Source organism: Erpetoichthys calabaricus, chromosome 6 (genome assembly GCF_900747795.2).
Source record: "Erpetoichthys calabaricus chromosome 6, fErpCal1.3, whole genome shotgun sequence".
In the NCBI taxonomy this organism is placed as follows: domain Eukaryota; kingdom Metazoa; phylum Chordata; class Cladistia; order Polypteriformes; family Polypteridae; genus Erpetoichthys; species Erpetoichthys calabaricus.
In genome coordinates, this window is record NC_041399.2 from 102,939,840 (window position 1) to 102,961,042 (window position 21,203).

General features: G+C 38.3%; 1 protein-coding gene across 1 annotated transcript in view; it reads right to left on the minus strand.

Moving 5' to 3' along the window:
* drosha (drosha ribonuclease III) overlaps positions 1 to 21,203 on the minus strand; it is a 139,709-nt gene that overhangs the window by 44,227 nt on the left and 74,279 nt on the right. The window contains exons 18-22 of the mRNA XM_028803821.2: positions 16,142 to 16,280; positions 7,643 to 7,703; positions 6,837 to 6,896; positions 2,904 to 3,003; positions 2,159 to 2,261 (exon numbers count right to left, since the gene is read on the minus strand). Of these exons, the coding sequence (XP_028659654.1) occupies positions 2,159 to 2,261; positions 2,904 to 3,003; positions 6,837 to 6,896; positions 7,643 to 7,703; positions 16,142 to 16,280 (463 nt within the window). The remainder of the gene's footprint in view (positions 1 to 2,158; positions 2,262 to 2,903; positions 3,004 to 6,836; positions 6,897 to 7,642; positions 7,704 to 16,141; positions 16,281 to 21,203) is intronic.

The following is a 21,203-nucleotide window of genomic DNA, read 5'->3' on the forward strand; positions in this document are numbered from 1 at the left end:
CTTCAGCAATTTTAAGATACTGTATTAAGATAATAAAATAATGAACCCTGGGAATGATTTTAAAAAGTGGTCTAGGATAAACATAGTAGATCCTAATGCAATAGTAGAAATAGCAATAAACCAAGGGTATGATGTTAAACAGTCTACTTTAGGGTAGTAAAAAAAAAAAAAAACCCTACTTTAATTACTTCCACACACTCACGTCTATAACTGTAATTAAGACATAAACATATAGTGTCCAAGTAAAGAAAAGGATGTGTAATTATAATACCAGTCTCTTTAAAAGTGGATCCGACAGCAGATGATAGGTCCTTCCCATGTCATGACAGAATACGGCTCCTTATTAACTTTCAAAAGAGTGTCGGGAACAGCTTCTTTAATTCCTTTTCAGCTTCCTCCTTGCTTGAAAATACATAATATTGGTCTTGAACTTCCACTTTCAGTTTGGCGGGATACAAGAGGCTGTATTTGATATCGGCTTTCTGTAGCAGCTTTTTAATGTTAAAGTAGGCTGCGCGTTTTGCAGCTGTTAATGGTGAGAAGTCGGGGAAAATACGAATAAGATTATTTTCAAATATAATCTCTTGCTTGTGTCTGAGAAGTGCCATCACATCAAGCTTACATCGTAATCGCTCGAAGCGGACAATAAAAGACCTGGGTTTAAAGGTGCTTGATCTGAGTATGCAATAAGCTGCTGCTATCTCGGTATCAAATTTAAAGTCATCTCCGATTATTTTAGAAAGTACTTCTACTGCAAATTTCACTGGGTTTGAGCTTTCTCGTTTCTCAGGTATACCTTCAATTTTTATATTATTTCTTCTGCACCCATCTTCCAGGGCCGCAAGTCTGTCTCTTGAGTTTTTTGCATTCGGAATTCGCAGCTGTAGCTTTTTCATCGGCGTTAGATGCTGTGGCACCCGGCTGGGGTTCATGCCCGGCCGGGATGCCCATGAGGACCGGAGGAGGGCTTGTGCCCTCTCCAGAACATGAGGGGGCGTCCGCCCTGGTTGCCTTGGGGGCCACAGGTACAGAGCATGGAAGCTCTACCCTGTAGGGGCCCGTGGTCACTTCCAGGGGGCGCTCTGATGCCTTGGGAGCCCTGGACCTCAGCACTTCCACCACACAGTGCGTTGGGGGGGGGGGGGGGGGGCGGGGGGGGGGGGGGGGGGGGGGATTAGAAGAGGATTGGGGACACCTGGAGGACTTCCGGATACACCGCCAGAGCTTCCGCCACACAGGGGTGTTGCTACAGAAGCTCCTCAGGATGCACCTGGAGTCCATCCGGGGTGTATAAAAGGGGCCGCCTCCCTCCAGTCAATGGCAAGAGTCGGGAGGAGTAGGACGAAGCTCGGTGGAGAGGAGTGGAGGTGGACCTGAGAGACTGAAGGCAGTGTGTTGTGTGGCCAAGGACTGAAGGGGAGATTGGTGCCGAGGCACTGGGTTGTGCTCGCGATAAGTGTAAATTGTAGTGTATAATAAACGTGTGGTGGACTTTAAAATGCTCTCCGTCTGTCTGTGTCTGGGTCATATTCCACAATGCCAATTGTTCCGCTGTTTCAACTCAAGCCGTGAATGCCTGCTTAACATCCTCCAGCTGATCTGTAATGTCATTTATCTGATCGGCAAGTTTTTTCAGTTTGGATCTATTTTCTTCAATGTGTTCCTCTAGTTTCTCCACTAAGCCTTTAAATTTATTTGTTATACAATACACCTCTGCCTTTACGTCTCTGACCATTCTGAAAATACTGTAACAGACTGCTGTTATGGATGCTCTATCTTCAGTATGGCGCTGCAAGGGTAAATAAATTATGCAAATGAACAAGCTTTCTCCTGCCTGATAACCAACTCAAAAAGGTTTTATCAAACTTGTCCTTGTAAAGGATAAGTGTCTTTCTTTAATTAAAATGGTTGACCTCTACCACACTGGCTTGGGATTAACCTCTGCAAGCAAATAAAGTTAGTCATATTTTATGCACTACATAGTCACATATTGTTCGTATTTTCAAAAATATAATAAAATCAAATAATTATTATGAACAAATCATATTGGCCAGAACTGGTAGAAAGAACAATTTCATTCATGCATTTAAATGGAATAATTGTTTTAAAGCTGTTTAATATATTATCACTTGAGGTATAAATATACAAGTACCATTACCTATCAAGGCTTCAAAGCAGTTGGCCATGGCATGCCTTAGATCCGACTCTCTGCACAAATCAGGTCCATGAGCATAAAGCATGAATCGGTCAAGTTCCAATTTCTAGTATATTAAAAAAAAATAACCAAATAAAAAAGTAGTACTATCTATGAAATTGTCAACATTCACATTTCTTGTTCTTTTTCTAAGCAAATAAAGAAATTATACATAAATTATATATATATACACACACACACACACACACAAGGGATGTTCAAAAAGTTTCCACACTTTTTAGCTATAAAGAATTTCAAAAACAAATTACATCACCTTTTCACATTATCACCTTCATTTGCATTTTCCCACTGTCGTACCAACTTATTGTCCAATCACTACTCCTCCCACCTTAGCTGGAAACACCCCTCGTGTATGTGTGTGTGTGTGTATATGTATATTTATTATATATATATATATATATATATATATATATATATATATTGTATAGCACTCATATTCATTTGTTAATAGTAGTTAAAAAGTTACATCTCTCCACTATTACCTCATTCACAGTGATCAACATTTTATTATTATGAGAGAAAATCAATAAAATAAATACAAAAGATAAAAACTGCAATCAGATGTCTATTCTATAAATGATACATTTTACCTGTATTTGTTTGTACTCAAAAAATAACGATCATGATACATACATTTTTAAACATTAAATATTATAAATATGTAGATTAAACAAAAATATGGACTAACCTTAGCTAGCATAGCAAGGTGCTGATTCTGAACAATTGCTGTTCGGTAAGTAGCTAAGCCACCTTCTTCAAGGTTAGGGAACAAATAATACAAGTGCACACTGAAAAGAAGAAAATATAAACAAAAGCAAAAGTAGTATACAGTATATCCTGGAGCATCGATCATTTTAGTATTATAGATAACAGAGATGTAAATTTCAGTATAACAAATGTTTCTTTGACCAAAAAATAGCCACTGAAGATAATACAATGCAAAAAACACTAAATGCAGTGCCTATTTTTGCCGAGTCTCGAGAACCCTGCAGTAGGCTGTCTCTTTCTTGTTAGACCAAAGAAAAGCAAATGTTGTGAAATTTCTGGTCTATGGCAGTCTTAGCAAGAGTGTAGGCATGATATCATACAAACAGCCAATTTCTTAGTTAGTGCTCAACCGAGTGCCCATATGGGTAGTTGGGTCATGTGGAGATATTTCTATAAAAAAAAAAGTTACATCTAAGATCTCATTTTCAAATCAAATATTTCTTGCAGAAGAAACACTATTTTTTTTTTTTTTAAAGAATAAAATAGAAAGCCTTTCTTGTCATTGTATCCTTACAATGAAATTATAAAAGCTACATCTGTAAATGGTTTGTACAGGTATTGTCAAGCTTGGATCATAGAGCTGCACGAGATACAGGAAGGCAAGTCCAGGTTTCCAAGGAAAATACAGCTACATTATTACTGTATAGAGAAGGCAGGTACAGTCTCAAGACTTCATTCAAAATAGGAGCTGTTACTTCAGCACTCAAAATAGTAGTTGCAACAACACGGGCAATCATTCTGCTTTAGCTCACATCTTCAGATTAGAAAAACATCAGTGGCTCAGAATAACCGCTATTGGCAGACCAGGGGCCTTATGCATAACACCGTACATATCATTAACACTAAAACCTGGAGTATGGACAAAAGCGGAAATGTGTGTACGCACAAAAAAATCCAGAAACATACATATATGCGTACGCCAACTTCCACGTTCTTCCGCTCCATAAATCCAGGTCAGAGTGAAAAGTAGCAGTCGTGCAGCCCCTGTGGCCACACCCCGACTCCTCCCAGGATTACGCCTCTTTGAATATGCAAATCAATATAAATAGCCCCTTATGTTGTGCATTCTGTGAAAAGACAATGGCACAAGCACGGGGAAAAAGAAAAATTTCAGCGAATACCAAGTAGAGGCAAGGAAAAATATACTATTTTTGGTTTAAGCAGTGATATAAACAACAAAAGGAAGTTGATCGAGTGACAGAGTGGCGGAGAAACTTGAAAGTTCAAGTTCACAAAGTCGCACAGTGCCCGAAATAAATAAGTGGTCAGATATTAAAGTAGCTGTGAAAAGGCGAGTCGTAGCCCATCTGAGTGTCATATGTAAGCATATTAGGGTACAAAGGAAAAAAAAAAAAAAAAAACTGGTACACAGTGTGAAAAAAAGGATGAAATTTCCACTTTAATCACGTAGTTTATTTTTTCATTAAAGCAGAATGTCATAAACATCTTAAAATCATTTAACAGTTTCTCAAATCCAATCGTAACTAAAGTGGCATGTTAAATGTTTCATATTCTATGTGTTATTCTAAGTACTCTTATGAGTTTGAATCACTACGTGCTTCTTAAATGGGCTTTCTCTTAAGCCGGCAGGACACAGAATACATTACATTCATGACGTTACAGCTCTCAAATTTAAATACTAAGGTGTATACTTAATGTCGTTTTCATGATGATAGAAATTAAAGCATGTATACAACATTGAGGCACGTTGGCGTAGTGTTAGCGATGAGCTGGGGCCCCTTCCAGAGATTGTTCCTGCCTCCTGCGAGATGCTTGCTGTGTTGCGCGGAACCCTCAATAAAATAAATTTATTGCGGCAGTACTGTCTCTTTCAAACATACTGACCTCTGATTCTTGTCCTTCCGTTTCTTTCTCCAAATAACCAATTGTCACACAATCAGCTATTTAATAAATGTCAAGCCATCTGTAAGCTTAGAATGCAGATTCTAAAAAACTTTTAAAGAACATTGAAATATCTTCATAGTACATGTTTAATTATTCCATCAATCTATCCATCCATCCATGATTGCGCCTGTCCCAGCAAGCATACAGCGTGAGGCAGGAACAATCCCTGAACGGGGTGCCAGCTCATCGCTACTGCAGTTCACTTAGTCCTTGCATATTTAATCATTAACAATATACATTATTTAAATGAAGTTAAAAATTTATCTGTATAATGTAATATATATACTTTACTGCATTTCATGTTAAAAATGATATGAAGAGCTCCAAGAAGATAGCGCCTGGAAACCTAAATCGACTTAGAAGCCAGTCATCCTCATCTGTAAATACGTGCTCTCAACTGAATTGAATTCCTTTATTGTTATTGTATGATACAATAAGATCAATATGCAAACCCTCTATGAATTTATTTTCCTATAAAATGGTAAAATAACAACAACAACAAAAATAATAGGATAAAAAACAGTGAAAAATATACAATATGAAAGCATAAGTGGCTCAGGTTGTGCAATATTACAACTGTAATGCAAGTTTACAGTGAGGCAATTGTACTTATAAGTACAAACAGTTCTACCGGGAGCACTTGATGGACTGACTGAGTGCGTTTAGAGCTCTTGGGATGAAACTGTTTCTGAACCGCAAGGTAAGGCTCTGAAGTGTTTGCCAAATGAGAGAAGTTCAAACAGACTGTGCACATGGCTGAGGCAGCGTGTACTAGAAGCTATATCCTGATACTTCTTCCGCTCTTGACACAATTTGCGGTAGAGCTTTCTGATCAGTTGTTGTACAGCAGTGATTCCACACTCAGATACACTGGGTTAAAATACTCCGAGTGGTGCACGGATAGTAACAACGCTAAAGTGGCTATGGTATTTGGGAAAAGTTTGGCCATTCGGTGCACAATTATATAGTTACAGGTTGATTACAATCAGATGCCTTGAACTAAAAAAAACGATATGCAGTTAATTTCAGGGTATTTGATAAAGCCATGTCAGGGATGTGAATCTAAAAAATAATGGGAAACCACACAGGAACAGTAGCACTGCTTTGAAGCTGGGTACCACCAGTTTGCAAAACCGAGTGGAGAACTTGCGTATGCAAGGGATTGAGCTGGTGTGGAAATGTGTGTGGCTTTACGGCAAGTTTAGTTTTTATACATCGCGATGTGAGCATGGAAACGGGCGTATGCACCGTTTATATATGAGGCCCCAGGAGAGTACAAGGAAAAGGAGGTCAAAGCCCTGTGTTAAATGTTCTAAACATCATTCAACAACAACAACGTTTATTTATATAGCACATTTTCATACAAAAAAGTAGCTCAAAGTGCTTTACATAATGAAGAAAAGAAAAATAAAAGACAAAGTAAGAAATTAGAATAAGACGAGATTAGTTAACATAGAATAAAAGTAAGGTCCGATGTCCAGGGAGGACAGAAAAAAAAAAAAAAAAAAAAAAAAAACTCCAGACGGCTGGAGAAAAAAATTAAATCTGCAGGGGTTCCAGGCTACGAGACCGCCTAGTCCCCTCTGGGCATTCTACCCAACAAAAATGAAATAGTCCTCTTTGTATTTGACAAGAATGTTACATGGTAAGCCTGATACTGCAAAGGACAACCAATTACTTTGCCCTTGGTTAACTGTTTACCAGGCACAGCAGAGCAGCTATGGAGCTGTCTTTGTACCGATGCCGTTATAGATGGCGAATCGCTGGCAACCCCAATAGTATAAGTAATTATCAAAATATTCATTATAACAAAATTTCCATTATTACAAAATATTTTTATTGTCCCATGAATTTCGTTACAATGGGATTCCACATGTATATGCTGACACACAATCACTATGTACTTATTAAATAGTGTGTAATAAATGCATTGTCATATATTCCTTACCTTGTTAAAAATTCAACAACTGCATCACCAAGAAACTCCAGCCTTTCATTATGATTTATTCTGCACAGATAAAGAAAAATTAACTAAACAGACTTTACATTTAGTAAGATAGTTGACATATAACAAAACAATTAACTAACAATTGAAACATAACAAAATTTATGTTAAATATTTTTTTTGCATTATAAAACTTTACAGCTTATTAATGGTACAAGGGAACAAACATCAAAGCTGTTCTCAGAAGATTTCAAGAAATTCTGGCCCAGAAATTATTATTGAATTGTGGAAGGAGCCACTGGAGAACTCCTGAATCCAGAAGAAATATCTATCTCAAAGTGGGCAGTAGCCTGTTGCGTTTGTTGGATGTTTGATGTAACTTGAAAGCTTTGTAGTGGTAAGACTGCAGGGGTTACCAAGATTAAGCCAGAAAGCCTAAAGGCATTGTTGCAATGTTATAGCCCATTTTGTGTTGAAAACAGGGATAGTACCTTTGGATTGGCATACTGTGGTGATGGTCTCTGCTGTCAAACAGGGACACAGATGGACTTTTGGTTAAAAAAGTACATTGCTTTCTGGTTCAAAAATGGGGGTGGAATGGAAATGGAAAACAAATTTTAAAATTTTAAATTACTGAAAATACCAAATATTGATAGATACACTGTAAGTTTTATATTTTCTTATATTAATAAAAATATTCTAAGCATATGTACATCAACTACAGTAACATAAAACATTATTTGCTAAAGGACAATGTCTGCATATTGATTGAAAAACTCATCCAGTATAAGCTGCACTGTAAATAATACCTTGATGGAGAAGGATCATCCTGGCCAAGACGTGACATAATGTTGATTAATGTGTTAATACCTAAGGGAAAAAAATAGGTAAATATTTTCATTTACAACACTGAATGAAAACACAAAAAAATTCTATCACTACAAAAGTTCACGAAAGCCACAGAATTATTTAAAAACAAATTTAGAGTTTGATAGAAAGAAACTGCATTCTGAGCACTGCTCCTTTTCTGAAATATTAAGAGAACAATGCTCTGAAATAGAAACTGAAGCTTGGGAAGGATGTTCATATCTTGACAGTACAGTATTAATTCTCTCTGCTAAAATGAGATGGAGGATAATCCATCTGTTCACATCTTGCTTAATTTTTTATATTTACTTATGATGTTCACCACTAGGTATTTGAACTGATCTGCTAAAATAAATGGGAATGTGTCCAGTCTAGCATTGTGTGCTACAGAATTCACTGGAAAAAGCACACATGTATACCTTGAGCATGGGAAAGGTATTGTATAATTAAAATGTATTATTACTTTATTCAAATTAAATTGTCAGTCAAGATATCTTTTGAAATTTTGTTAGTGTACAGAGTACTGCTGGTACGGAAGTATGTGGGTCTGACGTATACAGTACCATATCATCTGCATATAGCGATATTTTCTGCTCAAGTCCTTCTCTGGTAGCATTGGTGACAGGGGTCATCCATGTCGAGTATCATATTCTCATTTGAAGCAGTTTGAAATAATGTTGTTAATACAGAGGCTTCTGGAGAGGTATAGAGTAGTTTAATCCATACACATATATATATGGGCCAAATCCAAATTTGTGCAATGTGGTGAACAGGTAGTACCAATCAACCATGTAAAATGCCCATAAAATCTAACACGCCAGAGACTTTATTATCTTTAGACACAGAAAAGGCAAGTACATTACATTAAACAAACGTCAAAGATTAGAAGCTACGTGACTGACTTTAATAAATTCGGTTTGGTCTTGAGATATTACAGAAGGATGCTCCTTCTCAATACATCTAGCATATCTTAACTTTATTATTCAAAAGTGAAATTGGTCTGTATGATGCACATTGTAATATGTCCTTATTTTTCCTCAGAAAGACGGTAATTAATGCTTGGTCAAAAGTTGGAGGCAGAATTTTGTTGCCTCTAGCTTCTATAAACATTGATTTTTATTTATTTATTTTTTTATAACATTCCACTGGGTACCCATCAGGGCCTGCTGCTTTCTCACACTGGAGTGAGTTTATAGCGTCTAGGTTTGTCCAACTCCTCTGCACTAAGAGTATCTAGCTGTGGTATTTGAAACGTGTTAAAAAAAATATCATTACATTTTGTCTTATCACCTTTAAACTGGGTAGAATGTGTGGATTATATTTTTATGATCAATGCTTTTATCTCGGTAACTTCTGTTATTGTGTTGCGAACTTCCTGCTTATGGATTTGTTGAGCTAAGATCTTATTAGCCTTCTCTCTGTGTTCATAGTATTGATGCCACACTTTAAAGATGAGCTGCTCCATTTCTTTTATTGTCAAGAGGTTGAATCCTGATTGCAAAACCTGTCTTTTCCTCTAAAGTGCCTCATTTGGAGACCTGGCATATTCTTTACCTATTGTGGTAATTTCATTGATTAGCTCTGATGCCTCCTTCATGGTCTCCAATTTATTTTTGTGGGAAAAATATGAAATAACCTGTCCTCTTTAAAATGCCTTCAAAGTTCCCCATTGTATCCCTACAGAGACCCCTGAACATGCATTTGCCTCTATTAAATAATCAATTTGCTTGGAGATGAATTCTGTACAGTTCTCATCAAGTAATGTCAGGGGATTAAGGAGCCAGCTATGAGTTGAGTGTGTAGGGTATAGTGATTTAAGCTCCATGATAAGAGGGGCATGATAAGAAATAACAATAGTGTTTTACTTCCAAGATTTGATGGCGTGGAAAAAAATTGTCATTAATAAAGAAATAGTTCTTGAGCAACTGTAATGTACTGGCGAGAAGAAGGATATTGCTCTTCAGTTTGGATTCAAAAATCTCCATGGGTCTGATAAAATATGATCAATTACAAACTGTGTGATTATTTTGGCAGTGTCAGATGTTATTGCCAATGTAGTTGAAGACCTATCCATGTCTGAATTTAAAACACAATGAAAGTCTCCAGCCATTATAATTTTATGGGTGTTCACATTAGGAACAGAAGCAAATACATTTTGGATGAACTCTCTATCATCCACATTAGGTGCGTAGATATTTATCACTATAGATTGAAATAAATTACCCATCATCATGACATACATCTTGATACTGCAAATGAGATTGTTTTGTGTATTGTTTAGAAATAACTTCTTTCTCTTTAGATCATGATCGATAACTTTGCCATTCAAGCTCACAAAGTTTACTGTTTGGTCAGAGACCCTGCTTCTGAACATTTGAGGATATTTTGCAAACTTAAGTAAAGGTAGTATGCTGTTTCATAACGTAACTTTAATTTGATTTCACATTGTTGCAGGGTATTACGGCTACTGAGCCAATAATCATGTTAGCATTTATAGTTGTTGGGGTAAAAAGGATAAATAAGAAGTAACTTTCCCCCCTCCCCAAGTAAGGCTAGACCACACTTCGGAAAATCCCAGTCATCTGACATGCCAAGAGACAGGGTACATCCAGAATAAAACAAACCCCCAGAAGCAGTGTTGTAAAGATTAAAACTGAGATAACTTAGTTTTATTTTATCTGGACAATACAATCATAAGGTATGATGTTAAATAGTTCCCTTAGGGTGGGAAAAAAAAAAAAGTATAATAACATTGGAAATAACTAATTACTTAGCGGATACCCAAATATACATATACAGTGCATCCGGAAAGTATTCACAGCGCATCACTTTTTCCACCTTGTGTTATGTTACAGCCTTATTCCAAAATGGATTAAATTCATTTTTTTCCTCAGAATTCTGCACACAACACCCCATAATGACAACGTGAAAAAAGTTTACTTGAGGTTTTTGCAAATTTATTAAAAATAAAAAAAACTGAGAAATCACATGTACATAAGTATTCACAGCCTTTGCTCAATACTTTGTCGATGCACCTTTGGCAGCAATTACAGCCTCAAGTCTTTTTGAATAAGATGCCACAAACTTGGCACACCTATCCTTGGCCAGTTTCGCCCATTCCTCTTTGCAGCACCTCTCAAGCTCCATCAGGTTGGATGGGAAGTGTCAGTGCACAGCCATTTTAAGATCTCTCCAGAGATGTTCAATCGGATTCACGTTTGGGCTCTGGCTGGGCCACTCAAGGGCATTCACAGAGTTGTCCTGAAGCCACTCCTTTGATATCTTGGCTGTGTGCTTAGGGTCGTTGTCCTGCTGAAAGATGAACCGTCATCCCAGTCTGAGGTCAAGAGCGCTCTGGAGCAGGTTTTCATCCAGGATGTCTCTGTACATTGCTACAGTCATCTTTCCCTTTATCCTGACTAGTCTCCCAGTTCCTGCCGCTGAAAAACATCCCCACAGCATGATGCTGCCACCACCATGCTTCACTGTAGGGATGGTGCCAGGTTTCCTCCACACGTGACGCCTGGCATTCACACCAAAGAGTTCAATCTTTGCCTCATCAGACCAGAGAATTTTCTTTCTCATGGTCTGAGAGTCCTCCAGGTGCCTTTTGGCAAACTCCAGGTGGGCTGCCATGTGCCTTTTACTAAGGAGTGGCTTCCGTCTGGCCACTCTACCATACAGGCCTGATTGGTGGATTGCTGCAGAGATGGTTGTCCTTCTGGAAGGTTCTCCTCTCTCCACAGTGGACCTCTGGAGCTCTGACAGAGTGACCATCGGGTTCTTGGTCACCTCCCTGACTAAGGCCCTTCTACCCCGATTGCTCAGTTTAGATGGCCGGCCAGCTCTAGGAAGAGTCCTGGTGGTTTCGAACTTCTTCCACTTACAGATGATGGAGGCCACTGTGCTCATTGGGACCTTCGAAGCAGCAGACATTTTTCTGTAACCTTCCCCAGATTTGTGCCTCGAGACAATCCTGTCTCGGAGGTCTACAGACAATTCCTTTGACCTCATGCTTGGTTTATGCTCTGACATGAACTTTCAACTGTGGGACCTCATTTAGACAGGTGTGTGCCTTTCCAAATCATGTCCAACCAACTAAATTTACCACAGGTGGACTCCAATTAAGCTGCAGAAACATCTCAAGGATGATCAGGGGAAACAGGATGCACCTGAGCTCAATTTTGAGCTTCATGGCAAAGGCTGTGAATACTTATGTACATGTGCTTTCTCAATTTTTTTATTTTTAATAAAATTTTTAATAAATTTGCAAAAACCTCAAATAAACTTTTTTCACATTGTCATTATGGGGTGTTGTGTGTAGAATTTTGAGGAAAAAAATGAATTTAATCCATTTTGGAATAAGGCTGTAATATAACAAATGTGGAAAAAGTGATGCGCTGTGAATACTTTCCGGATGCACTGTATTTAATTGAAGATGAGAAAAAGTGAAAGAAAACAAAAACAAAAAAATTGGCTGATAAGGAAATACAATGGCCAATGTTGCACTATTAAATAGACCAAGTTGCAAGGAGAATCTTCTTTGCATTACTAGGACACATTATGACTCACGGTCCTTTTTAAAAGATGTTGGGATCTGACTTTTTAGCTCTTTCTGCTTTTTCAGGAGAATTAAAGATGTAGAATTGGTAATCAAAACTTGCTTTGTATAAACGCTATTTAATGCTGTAGAATACGTCTCGTTTGTCAGCTGTTGAAGGAGAGAAATCTGAGAAAATATGCGATTATTTTCAAATATAATCTTTCTGTCTGAGAATTGATACTAAATTTTCTTTAACTCATAGTTTGTTGAAATGAACAATCAGGCTTCTCAGTTTTGCAGCATTCGATCCACATATGCAGTAAGCTGCTGAGATCTCGGTGTCCGATTTGAACTCCTCTCCAATTATATTTTACGGAATAGTTGAGCTATGAATTTCATTGGGTTTAGACTTTAATGGTTTTCAGGGAGACCTTCAATTCTGATGTTGTTCCATCTATATCTATCTTCCAGCGCAGCTAGTTTATCACCAAGCACTTTGCATTTGGATTTTACTGCAGTTGTTTTTTGTCAGCAGCAGATGTCAGCCTCTTTAATACAAGTCATAAATGTTTGCTTAATTTTTTCTAGCACAGCACCAAGTACTCTAATTTTATTCTCAAATTTACTCATTTTCATGTATTTCTTCATCAATTCTTCCTAGAATGTTTTTAAAGCTTACAGCAAAGTTATTACTTAAACGTACCTCCTGGTCTTTTATATCCTGAAGCAACTTGTCATTTTTCTTGTGAATACCCTTCTTTATATCTTTTATATCCTTCTTTATGTCACTCTTTATATCATTTATATTCCCCTGAAGTGCGGTAATCATTACGTTCAACTGAGACAGTTCATTTCCATCTTTGCCGCACTCCAAAGGCGGAGTTGCGAGTCTGGTTGGAGTTGATGCTATTGACTCACTGGGGGTATTGGTAATAGTTAACAGTGGAGATAGAGAGGCCATGCTCACTTCCAATAACCCACCAGAGATCAGGCAATTCTCATTGCCCACCTCACTCACAGTTTTGCTCCCACTTTAGCTCTCGACTTGCGTAGATGCTGAAGCGGGAGGTTCTGGCAAATCCATTCTTTCTATATTCTCTTCCAAGATGGTCCCTGGCAAGCTGCATTATGAATTTAGCTGCCATTTCCTTTGAATTCTGAACCCATGGTCTCATGCTCATGTTTTAAATATACTTGTAATGAAAACCACTCGGGTTGACTAAATACAAGATACCTCGGAATGATAGTAAAAGGAAAAACATAAATAAATAGAAAAAGCAAAATAACATCGCTGCCAGTGGAGCTCCACCCAGATGTCCATCTCTCACAATGGACAAGACCAACTCCTAGGCCTAAGCATTCCTAAAATTATTTTTCTTCTTTTTTTATACCTCCTTTTTATTCTGGTACTCTTATAATTAACAATTAATTTTGCATTTTCACTAAAATTATTTTTTACTTGTTACCTGGGCACAGTGTGGGGCTTGTGTGCATCAGTGGTTATTCGAGCTATACTGTCTGAACATATCTGCTAATGACAGAGTTATTCATAACAAACCGGTGTAAGGAGAGGGAAACATAATTAAAACATTCCTGGAGATCAAATTATGGGTTAAGACAGTCTTACTTGTAGCATACTAAAATTATCACCAGTAAAGACAGGTATATATGAGTGGTGTTTGATGGGAAGGTGAGGTGCACAGCCTTTTTGGAATCAACAAGGAAATCACTGATGGTCAGGTGCATCGCCACTCATTTGACAAGTTTTTGGGATATAAGACATTACTTCTTTAGCTAGAACTCATGTTAGGGGCTTAAAAATAATGATCAGTTGCACATGTATGCACAGCCTTAGCTTTTGGACTAAAGCTATTGATTTAGAGTGATCTGTTACTTCCTTTGGAGGCAGGACATATGTCAGCAAATGTGGACAAATGCTGACTTCAATAGGGAATATTGTCGAGGAAGAAGGGAAAAATTTGAGAAACTTCTAAACCTAATGGATATGCTCTCAGAGAAGACAGTGCTAGAAACATTGGTTGGTACTGGATCCCTCTCTGCCACTGAAATCAATGTGATTGAAAAGCTCCAGTCTCCAGGCGAAAAAAAGGGGGAGAAGAGAGTGTGTTCCACTTACCAAGAAATGATACATCTAATCTTCTTTGGCAATGTCTATGGCAGGTTATTGGAACTGAGAAACAGTTCCAATAGTTAAGCCTTAAATTCAGGAAAGACAATGTGGAAAAGTATAGCACTATATGTCCTTGCAAAGATACTTTGGGGTTATTGGGAGTTTGCCAATCTGTCTATAAAAGCTTTGTGGATTTGGGAAAAGCTTATGACAGTGTAGTCACAATGTATCTTGTGAATGGTTCTGCAAGAGTATGGGATTTCAGGGTTGCTGCTGCATGCCATTTCATTTTCAGTATTTGTGGAGTGTAAACTGTATTTTCATACTTGGTATTAAATTGAAGCCGTTCAGTGTGGGCATTGTTCTGTTCATAGCATTTCATTTACAGGACATCATGCAGCACCCAAGGATTGAAGAGTATCCAGTATGAGGAAATTAAGGGCTGCATTAATGCTGTTTGTGGAAAACTGGAATGGTTTGCTGTTAACTATATTGTCCACTGAAAAAGAATTATCAAGCCTCTCAGAAAAGAATGGCATGTACCCTAAAGGTAAAGTGGGAGAAGATGCTCTAAGAGGAGCCAGAGTTGTAAGGGAAGTAGTTGTAGTAGTAGATTATAATGGCATTACTGCCATATGTACAGAGTACAATAACATTCTTACTTGCATAGTGAAATGGAAGATAATCCAGAGATGAAATTATCTATTTATGGTCACTGTACATCCCTATCCTCAAATATGGCCTCAAGCTCTGTGTAGTAGCTAATAGAATGAGATTACAAGTATGATCTATGTGTGATTGCCTGACTCACTCTAAGTGACAGAGTAAGGAGCTTCATAACACAGGAGCCAGTTGAGATGGTTTTGACATGTAGTGAAACTGCTTATCTCAAGGTGTAAATGGGACAAACTGTGGAATTCAAATTTAGGTGTTTTGACAATGATTTTGTGGTGTAATTGCAGCAGGGAGTGGTGTTGGAATGAAGAAATAGCTGCCTAACTGGCCTGTGTAAATGTTGTTCTATATCCCTGTCTCTCCTTGTGCTTGCCATTTTCCCACTATCTAGCCGTTTTTATTTCAGCTGATGTAGTTATGTTACATATCACAGTAACTCTTAGCTTGTAACAAATGATGTAGTTAATGTGAGACTGAGGTACTTCTGGTTAATGTGTCTGCTCTTCCACTAATTTCAGAATTCACCTTTATTAAAAATAAGAATATGTCGCTGTGTTAATATGTTTAAACGTATTTATTCATAGGTTTATGCATGTGTGAAGAGGGACTAGAGATTGGGAAGGGGGCTGGTCAACACCAGGCCCTGAGTGGCTACCCCCTTTCAGCTTCACTTTGAGGCCACCTTTCAATAGTCACATTTCACCATCATTTAACTATAAACTTTCCCCTTCAAATCTAGACAGTATCCTATAGGTAGGGAGAAGGACAGCAACCTTATATGACTCAATTCAAAAAAGTATATTACAAGCAAACCTGTGCAAGGAAAATAATAATTTGGCATTCAGAAATAAAGCCTAATCTGAAGATGTAAATTTGGAATTCTGAAAATCTTTTGGTCCCCTAAACATAAAAAAAAAAAGGAATTTCTAGTAATGCTACTGGCATCAGCTTTTGGCCATACATTATATGGCAAAGAAATAAAATATTTAAATATTTACAAAAATGAATGTAAAACACTTTTACAGTATATTGTTTATGGTATAAATTAACTACAAGCATCAAATTTTGAGTAAGTACAATAAAAAAAAATACCTTTCTTTCTCATGTACATATGATGAACCTTCCTATCACCATATTTAGGTTGACGAATTCCACAATTTGACAGTGAATTTCTTGCATGATCTGGATTCATGCCAAAATTCAAATGGTGACTTGGATGGGTCATGGCCAGCTGCATAAGAGTGAAGGGGAAATCTAAAGTTAACACTTTCTAACAGTTGAAATATTTAAAACTACAGAATTAACTTCATGAGACTGTATTAAATATCAGTCAGTACTAGTTGATTACCCAGTGGCCTCGCTCACTGAGTGCAAGGGAAAAAATAAAATGTAGTCTATAAGTTATTAAACAGTAAAACATTAACATTTAAGAAGTATAGATATATTGAGCACTACTGGAGTGGTTTGGGGTAAACTACATTTTAAAGGCGCTATAACACAACAGGTAAGTACAGTGATCCCTCGCTATATCGCGCTTCGCCTTTCGCGGCTTCACTCCATCGCGGATTTTATATGTAAGCATATTTAAATATATATCGTGGATGTTTTGCTGGTTCGCGGATTTCTGCGGACAATGGGTCTTTTAATTTCTGGTACATGCTTCCTCAGTTGGTTTGCCCAGTTGATTTCATACAAGGGACGCTATTGGCAGATGGCTGAGAAGCTAGATTGCTTACTTTTCTCTCTCTCTTGCGCTGACTATCTGTGATCCTGACGTATGGGGATTGAGCAGGGGGGCTGTTCGCACACCTAGACGATACGGACGCTCGTCTAAAAATGCTGAAAGATTATCTTCACGTTGCTATCTTTTGTGCAGCTGCTTCCTGAAACGACATGCTGCACAGTGCTTCGCATACTTAAAAGCTCGAAGGGCACGTATTGATTTTTGACTGAAAAACAAACTCTCTCTCTCTCTCTCTCTCTCTCTCTCTCTCTCTCTCTCTCTCCCTGCTCCTGACAGAGGGGGTGTGAGCTGCCGCCTTCAACAGCTTTGTGCCACGGTGCTTCGCATACTTAAAAGCCAAACGGCCCTATTGATTTGTTTGCTAGAGATTGTTTTCTCTATCTATGTGGCATTCTGTGCTCCTGACATGCACTCCTTTGAAGAGGAAGATATGTTTGCATTCTTTTAATTGTGAGACAGAACTGTCATCTCTGTCTTGTCATGGAGCACAGTTTAAACTTTTGAAAAAGAGACAGATGTTTGTTTGCAGTGTTTGAATAACGTTCCTGTCTCTCTACAACCTCCTGTGTTTCTGCGCAAATCTGTGACCCAAGCATGACAATATAAAAATAACCATATAAACATATGGTTTCTACTTCGCGGATTTTCTTATTTCGCGGGTGGCTCTGGAACGCAACCCTCGCGATGGAGGAGGGATTACTGTAGTACTAACAGCAGCTAAAATGTATTTGGATTATCTCGTGAAAGGCGCTACACGACCGCTGTGGTATAGAAATTACATTTTCTATGTGATCGTCGAAATTTCTGCCTGATAACCTTGCACTATGTGCCTGTGATTTACTTCTTAAAATAATTCATCACAAAAGGAACCTTGAATGTTGTGGGGTTTTAGTGACCCGAACTCACCTTAAGGGACAGTAAGTAGTAATGCAGGGTAATTTACAAACAGAGTCCTGGTTTGATGGGACCGATTACACTCATTCGCAAAGATTTCCACTCTCCCAGGAGCCGACGGGGCACATGAAGTGTCACAAACAGTACGAGAAGAGAGGACGCTGCCCGAAACTGCGAAGCTCTCGACCCCGCGGGGCAGCCCGACATTCCACGCCACCCAGCGTCCACTTTGTTCTCACGCACATTGTTTACAGCTCGCCGTAGTTAAAAAGTAGAAAGACGCAAAGCTGTTTTCCTCATCTCTTCTACTATCAAGTACTGCCAACTAAAAAAAAAGTTACAATGTAGCAGTTTCTGCGACAGTCACGTGGATGAATAAATAAAACTTCTCTGTCAGAACGTGCCTAGCGGCAGATGGCTCAGTGCTGTAGTCCAGAGAGGAGGGCTGGGAGAGGACGACGCGGGGTCCACTTCTATGGGACAGATCTGCGTGTTTGTGTTTACTACTTTTCAATATCAGTAAAATAACTCTCACACAAATAATAACAATTCGTAAAGATGATATAAAAATGGTGTCCACAAATGAAGTGATTAGTTCCTGTATTATAATACGTAATTTCCATATTGCGTGGTCATACGTAATTTCCGTTTCATACGTAATTTCCATATCGCGTGGTCATATGTAATTCCCATTTCAAACGCGAAAAGAATTTTATATATATACATTTAATAAGATAATCAAGCTATCAGACAGCAAATCACACCTGCTAAGAAAAATAATGTTAAATATTTAATTCTGCAGACCTGGCAATGGATGCAAAGTGTATTGTTAATAGTACTTTGACAAATAGCTGAAGCATGTAAAATTAACAAGAGGGTCTGCAGATTTGATTCTGAAGTATCACCAGGACAAAATGTCAAAAGCTCCAGCACAGGCCAAAGAAAAGGCCATTGCATTAGGGGAGGTCAATGAGGCCATGGAGAATAACGTTCAGAAACTGAAGAGATGCCAGCAAAACCATTCAACAACTGAAGAAGGATTAGGAGGATTTTAATCAGGCAGGTCTCAAAAAGGATAGGGAAACGTTTACTTCATCTGCAGATAATAATGAAAAGTAGAAATAGAATTCTGAGGTACTCATGAAGCCTACAGTAGAGCCCAAAGCATTGGCTGGAATAGGATTCTGCCCTCTGGCCGAGATTTCTGTTGTGATTAACAAGCTCTGCATTGTTACTGCAAGTTACCGGATATTGTTGGATGTTTAGACTAACACCATCTCTTCAAAGTTTCATGAAAGGTGGGGAAGAAGCCTTGGAACTGGGTGACTAGGTAGTTGGTCCCAGTTTTTAACACTAGAATTACCAGAGCCAACGAAAAAACTTGTAATTCCGGTCCACCTTAAATCCCTTCGCACCTCTCAGTCAGCATCTTTTGTCTTCTAAATGTGTCGATAAACCCAAGCAGCCTGCTATACCATCTCCCCCACCGCCTCAGAACAGGCAAAAAGTTCTCCCAGTTCCTGCCTTGATTGATTATCTGGGAGTGAGCTAGCCAGAATTGTAAGGGGAAATAATTTGATGTGTTTTTTGTGTCTACAACAATAAGGTGGGCTAGAATTATGAGTTTTTTCATTGGCTCTGGTAATTCTAGTGTTAGAAAGGATAACAGGAGGGTGTGGTCAAATTACTGAAAGATCACATTCCTAGGTCTATCTGGAAAAGCACATACTAGACACAGAAAATAGAGACATGATCCAATTCTACACTGGAGAGTGGATCAGCTCTTTGCCCTTGCTCAGACACTTGAATGGTCATAGGAGTTTGCCAATCCTGTCTGAACGTACTGTTTTCAATTTGGAAAAATTGACTGTGTACATCATAGTATCATGTGGAAGTATGGAGTTTTAGGGCTTCCCACTGCACACCATTCAAACCTTCCACTTGTGGAAGATGCATTTGAATATTTTTAATTAATTCAAGTCACTTCAGTTTGGAAGTTAGAGGGGTGCATCATGTCTCATTTCCTCTCCATGATTTTCATGAACAGAATATTAACACTAGAATCCCTGAAACCTACGAAAAAACTTGTAATCCCGGCCCACCTTAAATCCCTTCTCACCTATCCATCAGCGGCTTTTGTTTTGTAAATGTGTCGATCAGCACAAGCAGCCTGCTATTACCCCACCTCGACAGAGCTAAGCTCAGGCAAAAAGTTCTCCCAGCTCAAGCCAAGGCTCCTTATCTGCGTGTGAGGTGCCTGGGGTTGTATAGGGTAAATAATACAGTATTTCGTTATTTGGAATACATGCATTTCATGTGTGTTCCGTGTCTACAAATATCTGGGTAAGTATAGGATGAAAGAAAATATGAGGAAAGAAATGCTGAACACATACCTAAAGCAGAAACTTTTTCCATGTTATACTAATAATGCTGTGAAGTGTATAATGTGTGAAGACTTTAGTCCAAATATCAAATAAACATGTGTGCTTTTATTCAAGAATATAACCAATGGAAAAAAAAAAAAATCATTCAATTTACATGTTGCGGTCAATGAGTTAAAAACCTAAGCTCAAATGTCAATTGACAGGAAGTTGAAATGTATTCTTGAATGGCGCAGAGGTAAGAACTGCTGCCTTATAACCCAAAAGGTACCAGGTACGAGTCTCGGCAGCCCAAGTATTGAGCTGCTGCTATTATTACTATAATAGAATAAAAACATACATGTGATTTGAGTCTGTAACACCCAGTGTAAATTTTGGCTACTTGTAAGAGTTAGAATAATACTGAATAATAAAAAAACAAGCACTGTCAGTGACATTCACGTGGTACAACGAACTTGCCTCTCCCTCTCTGAGTTGATCACAGTTATCTCCATTCTTTTCACAAGAGCAGCGATGACCACAGCTGGTGCTGAGGCTGACGCCTTCTCAGAACTATTTGTCGTACCTCAATCAAAGATACGATGTCCCATGACCACTATCAGACTGCCATATGGCATGTGCGCTTTGACAACAAAGATATCCGTGCAGAACATGGGAAAAATGGCAGATTTGCTGCCATTTCAGACATCTGGCAACATTTTGTTGAGAACTGTGTTTTGAGTTACAACCCAAGGCAAAGATTTTCCTAATCTGTGGTCATAAAGCTTATGGAGCAGTTTCTGGACAAAGGCAGAACCATAATAACAGACAACTTCTTCACAGCGCTTTCGCTGGCTAATAGACTGCTGTACCTTGATACAACTCTGCTTGGCAACAGAAGCTTAAGTCACTTTAGAATGTGAACAATTCGTATGTGCCCAAAAAGAAGAAGCCTTTGATTTTAGACTCTAACAGCCAGTGTAAAGTTTTGCGACCTGTAAAAGATATCACGGAAGGGGTATAACCAGACACACAAACGCTGGTGAATCATGTCTTCTTAGTATCTTGTTGTCACTTGAAATTTTTGTTATTCAGTTTTATTCTTGAATAAAAGCACACTTGTTTTGTTATACCTTTGCAAAAGTGTTTATTTTAT